An 8,930-nucleotide genomic window follows, 5' to 3' on the forward strand; every position below is an offset into this window, starting at 1 on the left:
TGATTAGTTGTACATTACATCATCCCACATTTTCAACTTTGCTTTTTTATTGTTACTTTATCTATTTATTAGAAAAAAATAGAGAGATGATCTCAATTGAATCCAATGCCTTTCCCTGGTCTATTGGAACACTGCACACATGAATTGCACAGGCATACATGTAGACTAAACACTCATATCATACACACAAAATAAAACTAACTAAAGTTTTGAAATAGGAAAATGGTCTACATTCTGTTTTGCAACAGGGTGGCAAAAAGTTAATACCAAGGTATCATATGTTTCAAGAACAGGATATTTTCAACATAGAGAAATGATAAATATTTGGGTAAATATCTTTAAACAGATTATAAATTTACTCAATATATGCATTATCAAAACATTTAATTTTTCCATCTCAACAGGGAGAATTGGTAGGTATCCATGTAGCAATCTGAATAACTTTAATCTAAACATTGAAAAATTGAATAATATTGCAGTTACATATCTGCATAAAAGTCTAAAAATTTGTCTTGGGTGTTTGTTGCTCTTGTAGAATGCTGAAAATGGGTATATATCACATATGACTTCAATAACAGAATGACATTTGTCAGGCTGTATGTGTTTCAAACACATCAGTGTATATGTTCATGAGTCTCACCTCTACATCTCTTTAAATTTAATAACAGTAACTCACACACACACACACACACACACACACACACACACTCACAGGGTGGGTCATCCATGAAAGTTCCCATTCCTTTTATATGTGTTTAAGTCACAACCCTAGTAAATAATGAATTATGAATATTGTTATCACATCTGACAAATTTCCACTATAGAATATGCATGCCTCTAGAATTTGTCTGAATTATTTGTAAATTAGTCACTTATCTGTTCAGTGTTCCTGTCCTAAGACAGGAAGGGACAATTATATGGATGGGTAATGAATAAAATTCCATGATAAAGTGCACGATGATTATGATTACTACTGTGTTTGAAACTGTCTTAAAATGACACAAACTACTTATTGACAACCTTGTTACCTTTAATGATTCTCCATGAGTTGACTGGAAATCCAATGTTTTACTCTTACCTCTATTAAGTCCTTCAGGTATTTTGTTTTTTGTTTTATATTATTTCAGTTAGCATCAAAACAGTGAGGTTCATTAAGGCATATATATATATATATATATATATATATATATATATATATATATATATATACCTTGCTCTCCTTTTTTGCTTCCATTATCTAATTACCTTGAATTTATTCCATTTTACTGTTGGACTATTTCATTTGTTGACAATAAGATTTATACAGTCATTTTAGTTTTCATCTATATGCTAACAAACGATTGATATCTTGATTTATGATATTTTATTTTCTGAGTTTTACCATTACATATTAATTGACACAAAACAAGTAGAATGAACTGGTAATCTTACCCATCTCCATTATACTGAAAATAAAATGTATTACCACTTTCCATTTACATAAATCAGAAAAATATCCCAATTTGGCCTTAAAGACTGATTTAACAGGACTTAGGATTATGATAATGGTTACTAGAGGCTGCAGAAAGTATAGGGCAGGAAAGGGTAAAGAAACATCTTAATGTGATCATTGTTACAATTGAACATAAGGTTTAGCTCAGATGTCTCAACACACTGTAGGGTGATTATAGTCAACAATATCGTAAATTGGGTAATTGAAACCATCTAGAAGAAATTGTTTACACTAGGATAAGGATAACTGTTTAAGGTAAGGAATGCATTAATTATCCTCTTTGGTTATTAGACAATCCATACCTGTATTTAAAAATGACCATATCCCCTAATTATTATGTCATTAAATCAAAATGCTGAAAATATAATTAAGGAATATACATATTTTAGCTAAATATGTTGCTGCAATGACATGTACTATTTTGTCTTTTTCATATAGAAAAATGAATTAATATGATGAACAAATTTGTTCTGTTTAAATAAAAAATATATTCTAAATATGCAAAATTATTATTAGATTTTTTTTATCATTATCAACTCCACTAAAGAACACATATTTTGAACTTATCAACTGATATTTCAGATCAGGAACAATTTGATCTTCATTCTTTTGACTCTTTGACTTGTGCTACCTAATGTACAGTGCTACCTGCATGACAGTTTGTTCTTCTCTGCTGTCTGGTGTCTGTCAGTCTGCTGCTTAGACTCTCTCATGCATGCCCCTCAAGTACTCTTCATAATTGGACATAAAGGAGACATTTAGAATATGAAGTACAGAGTAGCTAAAGAGAGGTACCACACAGTGTTTGGACTGCTCAGCTCTATCAGCTCCCATGTGCTTGATTTTTAAGTTATTTCATGCAATTAGTTATGTACAAGACTACTGAGCACACTACCTGTGCGCATAAGATCGCACACAGGCAAGGTGACTAGACTGACATTGGTTTTGTTCTTATGTCATTCCAAAACTGTTTGGCTAAATGTAACAGCAACAACAACAACAAAAACCAGTTGATATGCCATAGCAATAGCTATGGCATCTTTGAAATTTGTATTAAGAAAAAAGTGGTCACACCAAAAAGGGTTAATAGCGTGACTTGTGCTCACCTAGCATAGATGTTTAAATTATCATACAATTGTAAAAAGTTTCTTTTAGAGACATAATATTTATCCTTTCAATAGTTCATGAGTAAATCTTTCAATATTTCACTAAGTAAATGCTTAATGAATTGAAGATAATGCATTTATAGTAAGTGAAGCACATTGAAAAAAGACAAATAATTGTCCTTATAAAGATTACACCTGATTATATATTTTCAAAATGCTTCTATATAAAAAAATTACAAACCTGGACAGTATTCTATTTGCTATTTTTTAATCCTGAAATCTAGTACAAATACTATCTGTATATTTACATGCCTGCAAATGTTCTATTTATCATATATTCAGTTGTAATGTCTACATTATGCATCTTAATTAATATGCAGACTAGAAACTATAGCTCTCTCCATGTTTTAATCCTCACGGAAGATTTAGTGACCCTGGATTTGCCCAATGCTTCTTCCACCACACCGGAAGATGCGCCAAATCCTCTGTCGGATCTGCTTGGTCTTTATGGTATAAACAACTGGGTTGAGCACTGGAGGAGTGAGAAAGTGAAGATAAGAGAGCAACACACGGCTGCAGGGGGAAGCCCACTTGCCAAATCGGTGGATCATAGAAAGGCCAATCATAGGTGTGTAGAAGAGCAGCACAGAACAGATATGGGAGACACAGGTGTTGAGGGCTTTGAGGCGTTCAGTCTTGGAAGCGATTGACAGCACCGTGTAGAGGATCAGCCCATAGGATAGAACGATGAGCACAGAGTCCACACCCAGAGTGGAGAGAACCACAAAGAGGCCATAGGCACTGTTGATGCGGGTGTCAGTACAGGCCAGCTTCATAACATCTGGGTGCAGGCAGTAAGAGTGGGAAAGATGACGCTTCTGGCAATAAGGTAGCTTCTTCAGCATGATGGGGGCAGGGATGTGGAGACCAATGCTTCGTACCAAAATGGCCATGCCCAAACTGGCAACCCGAGGGTTGGTGAGGATGGTGGCATAGTGTAGGGGACTGCTGATGGCCACAACACGGTCGAAGGCCATAGTCAGTAGCACAGATGACTCCATGATGGAGAACGTATGGATGAAGAAGAGCTGCGCAAGGCACATGTCTAATGCCACCTCGCTGACACCCACCATATAGATCGTGAGCATGGTAGGCAGTGTGGAGACAGACAGGCCGAGGTCAGTAACTGCAAGCATGGATAGAAAGTAGTACATAGGCTGGTGCAGGGAGGGCTCTGACTTCACGACCCACAGAATCAAGCCATTCCCTGCCAGAGAGGCAATGTACATGGTGCACAGAGGAATGGAGAGCCAGAGATACACTGCCTCAAGACCAGGGAGGCCAGTCAGAAAGAATGAGGTGCTGGAATGATTGGAGTAGGACATGGTGACTGTAGTGGAGGACTCCAAGATCAACTGTAACCACAGGACCCAAGCCAAGAGAGTTTCTGTGTTAGAACTTCTGAGAACTGATCTCTTACAAGGACTCTTCAAAATGTTTCTATCACATTCATGATCTACTTTATCACAGCATTTCTTCTAGTTCCTAATTCTTTGTCTATAATAGGACTGCATAAAGAACCATTCAAAGATATTTAATTCTTAAATTAAAATTTGGCATAAGTCTTTAGAAATGAGCTAGGAGTATGTTGGTTTCAAGTCTGCACTACACACATTAGGAACTGAATTGAAGCTCCCTCCCAGAAGAGCTATTGTGTTAAACCTATGCTACAACCCAAGTCCCTCCTTTCTGTCAAATTCTTTACATTCCCCTCATTTTCCAAACTAACAACCATGATGGATTTTACCTTTTTCTTTCACATATAAAAATAAACCAAAAAAAAAAAAAAAACTAGTATAATTCACTACATATGTCCTTGTTTAAAACCCTTTATAAAAAAATTTATATGCACTACTCAAAATATTTTATTCTATTTGCATAAATATTTTTCCAGTATGTATGAATTCAATGTGTTTTCCTGGTGCCTGCAAAGGTCAGAAGAGAAGACTGGATTCTCTGGAATATGGTTGTAAGTCATGATGTAGGTGCTGAGAATCAAACCCTGGTCTTTTGCAAGAGCAGAAAGTGCTATAAAACATTGAGTCAGGCACTGGCAGAGCCTCTCAGAAGACAGTTATATCAGGCTCCCATCAGCAAGCACTTGTTGCCTTCTACAATAGTGTCTGGGTTTGGTGATTATATATGGGATGAATCCCCAGGTAGGGCAGTCTCTGGATGGCCTTTCCTTCAGTCTCTGCTCCACACTGACAAATACAGAGGTGGATGCTCTCAGCCATCCATTGGACTGAGCACAGGGTCCCCAATGGAAGAGCTAGAGAAAGGACCCAAGTTGAAGGAGCTTGCAGCTCCATATGAGGAACAACAATATGAAACAACCAGTACCCCCAGAGCTCCCAGGGACTAAATCACCAAGTAAAGAGTACACATGGAGGGACCCAAGGCTCCAGCTGCATTTGTAGCAGAGGATGGCCTTGTCAGTCATCAGTGGTAGGAGAGACCCTTGGTCCTGTGAAGTCTCAATGCCCCAGTGTAGGGGAATACCAGGACAGGGAAGTGTGAATAGGTGAGTTGGTAAGGGGGTGGGGGGGAGTATGGGTTAGAGGCGTTTCAGAGTGAAACCAGGAAAGGGGATAACATTTGAAATGTAAAGAAATTATCTAATAAAAAATTTGAGCTGTCTCCCAGCCCCTCAATGGGCCAGGTTTGAGATTGGGAGGGATAAGCTGGGGAGTGATGGATAGAGAGAAAATTTGGAGATACAGCTAGAATTAGAGCCATTTGTGGAGATGGAAATCTAGTTTAGTGGAGACTTCCTGGAATCTATGAGGGTGACCCTAGTGAGAACACCTAATAGTGTAGGCTATAGAGTCTGAACTGGCCATCTTTTGTCATCAGGCAAGGCTTCCAATGGTAGAACTAGAACACATTCAGCTGCGTTGTTGGTCATAGGATCAGGTACAGACATCCACAGACAGGCGTTATGTGAAAAGTCTCTATTGATTCCCTCACCTAAGAGACCAGGAACATCACAGAAAAGGGGAAGAAAAGATTGTAGGAGTCAATGTGGATTGAGGATACCAGGAGAATATGTCAAGGCTCACACGGGTTTACAGAGACTAAATTGGCAAGCTTGGATCCTGCATTGAAAGTCCTATGCATATATGGTATGGTTGTTAGTTTGAGATTTTTGTGGGATGCCTAACAGTGGGAGTGGGTATATTACTAGCTCTTGTCTGCCCTTGGAACTCGTTTTCTCTTATTGGGTTTCTTTGTCTACCTCCATATGAGGGCTTTTGCCCTGAATTATTGTATCTTGTTTTATTCTGTTTTGCTTTTGGAGGCCTTGTCTTTTCTGAAGAGGAAACAGAAGGAATGGATGTGAGGTAGAAGGGAGGTGAAGTGAGAAGACCAGAGGGAGGGAAATATATGATTAGGATATATTATATGAGAGAAGAATTTCTTTTCAAAAAAAAAAAATCCAAGTCTATAGTTTTGTCTCCTGCTCTATAAAAGGACCAAGACTAGAAATAAATCTGAGTGAACTGGTTTGAATTATGAATACTGTGTTCAGTAGCTGAAAACAAACACCAAATTCTAATCAATATCCTTAAAATTGTCACAAAACTATTACTCTTAAAGATTTAATTTTTACTTTTAATTATATGTATATGTGTGCAGTTTTGGGCATAATAAACTAAAATTTTCATAAATTCATGTTTGTTTGTATCTTTGTTGTTGTTCTTTTTCTTTCATTATCTTCCTTCCCCTCATAGATACTTAAATCTTTATCCAATAGTGAAACTTGAGAGGAAGCAACATGGTTAATATGATTTCCAATATGTGGAGAAAATAAAAGAAAGGGAAAAGAGAAGAAAGTACACTAGATCAGTGGCTCTCAACCTCCTAGTGCTGCGTCCATTTCATAGAATTCCTCATGTTGTGGTGAACCCCAATAAAATTATTGTGTTGCTACTTCACAACTGTAATTTTTCTACTGCTATGAATTATAATGTGAATATATGACATGCAAGGTATCTGATGTGAAATCCCTGTGAAAGGGTCATTTGACCCCCACAGATTAAGAACCACTGTACCAGACTGAGAATTTGAGGAATAAGAGGAAACATTCAATGGTGAGAAGACTCAGACCACCAATGTCAAATCTCTCATGTCATCCCAGCAAATTAATAGCCAGCTTCATACCATACTAAGCATGTCTGTTTTTGCTGTAGAAATGGTGATGCAAGACTGGTAACTTTAATATAAAGGGCAACTTGTAAGTCATGCAGCATTTTAGATCCCTCTTAACAGAGTCAGTGTTTCCTGGGTTGAAGCCTCACCTTAATGTTTCAACAGTGCCTTGAAATGACTGTGTGGCATTCCAAAGTCTGAACTGCTGGCATTGTTAGACCTGTAGTGTAGACAGCTGATTGCAACTGTCCAAAGTCCCACTGAAATTGATGTGAAAAAGAATAGGGGCATTCCTCAAATAGAAAGTTAGATCATTCCAACAAAGTGCTGAGGTTGGTTCCAGCATGAACATTTACACAAATTCAGATGACTTTAGTATTAATAGTTAAGCACCAAAATCATGATTTAATAAATAACTATGTTATGAGTTTTCCCATAATTTATTAGTAAAAGAACCAAGTTTTTACTAAGGCAATCTAATGTCTGCTAATCATTAAGGCTGTTGGAAGTTGATGAAAATGTAAAATAAACAGAAATGTTTGAGGACCTTGACTGGGATGATCTGGGCATACAAAGGTTTCTCTGTTGGAATAATTCATACACTCAGCCTGCAGTATTTATTTAAATCAGAAAGAAATACTTGTATAAGCTGAAAGGTTCTCCTTCCAATATAAACCACAGTTACAAAGGCAAAATATGACAAATGTCCTTGAAATAGTTTCAGAATTTGTTTCTATTATCTTTTGGAAAGAAATGACATGTGAAAATAGGCTGAACTGGACTATTTTTATATTCTGTATATTTTAAACTCAGATACTGCCTAGAAGGTAGTTTGTGATTGTATATAATCAGATTCCCTTGTTGTTTAATTATTAGCACGTATTTTGTTGAGCAGTGGTGGTGCACGTCTTTAATCCCAGCTCTTGGGAGGCAAAGAAAGGCGAATTTCTGAGTTCGAGGCCAGCCTGGTCTAAAAAGTGAGTTCCAGGACAGCCAGGGCTACACAGAGAAACCTTGTCTTGAAAAACAAACAAACAAATAAACAAAAACAAAAACAAAAAACATGAGAGATTTCTCTTAAAATGTCAAGAAAATTCTATGGGGTTAGGATTCATCTCTTGGAGAGGCTCTGCTTTTGGCTGACTAGTAGAATTTCAGTTAGCTGAGTTAGTGTAGGGATAACAAAGTAAAAAAGCCATCTGCTCCAACCTTGGTGTCTTTACAATTAGCATAAATCTCCTCCCTTCCATACTACAATAAGAAACTTAAACAAATAAAGTTTTTCTGTCTGAAAGTGTTTTATGTATATAAGATATGGGTATATAGCTTTACATATTTTTGTACCATATAGGTTAAATCTTGACACAAAAGGAAATTTGTGATTTGTATTACTTCTCATGGAATGAATACATGCACACACACATGCACACGCACGCACACACACACACACACACACGCACACACATGCACACGTACACACACACACACACACACACACACAGAGAGAGAGAGAGAGAGAGAGAGAGAGAGAGAGAGAGAGAGAGAGAGAGAATTCTATAGTACCCTAAAGTGTTTAGAAAGTAGTTAATGATTTTTAATATTTGTCTTAATTTCTCCTAGTTCTACCTTTAAGAGATTCAAGGTGCTTTTCAAAGATGATCATTCAAAAATATCGAAAGAGCTGAAGAGCTGCAGTCAACAGTTAGCACTGTGGGTTTATTCACTCTGGCCATATTTCAATTATCTTCCACCTTAAAAAAAAAAAGAAAGAAAGAAATGAAAAAGAAGTTAAACTCTTTCTGAAATCAGCAACTCCACATGAATATTCTTTTCCTAAAAGCTACCCAGTTATAGTTCAGATCTGTGGAGGTAAGTATTGTAAGTCTTCTAGATATTTACATCATGTGTTATGATTCATTTAAGGCAAGGAATTATTGCTGGTGGGTTATCTATCTATCTATCTATCTATCTATCTATCTATCTATCTATCTATCTATCTGCTATATATTTAACATTTAACTCTCTTTATTTGCTAAAATTAAATATTTGAAAAATTCATTAAGAAGAACACTCATCTGCTCCATGATATCTGAAGCGGGAAAGTCCTTTACTTTATTTTA

The 8,930-nt window shown here is 36.7% G+C and overlaps 1 protein-coding gene across 1 annotated transcript; it reads right to left on the reverse strand.

Moving 5' to 3' along the window:
- Positions 1 to 3,023: 3,023 nt before the first annotated feature.
- LOC110336086 (olfactory receptor 51G2-like) lies at positions 3,024 to 3,986 on the reverse strand. The gene has a single exon (XM_021218503.1). It carries the CDS (start codon positions 3,981 to 3,983, stop codon positions 3,024 to 3,026), a length of 960 nt encoding a protein of 319 aa, XP_021074162.1. The 5' UTR covers positions 3,984 to 3,986.
- Positions 3,987 to 8,930: the final 4,944 nt, after the last annotated feature.

The sequence above is a fragment of the Mus pahari genome, chromosome 1 (assembly GCF_900095145.1).
Source record: "Mus pahari chromosome 1, PAHARI_EIJ_v1.1, whole genome shotgun sequence".
NCBI lineage: Eukaryota > Metazoa > Chordata > Mammalia > Rodentia > Muridae > Mus > Mus pahari.

Excerpts from the sequence above, each read along its gene's own strand:
- LOC110336086 (XM_021218503.1), bottom strand. The coding sequence starts at position 3,983 with ATGTCCTACTCCAATCATTCCAGCACCTCATTCTTTCTGACTGGCCTC.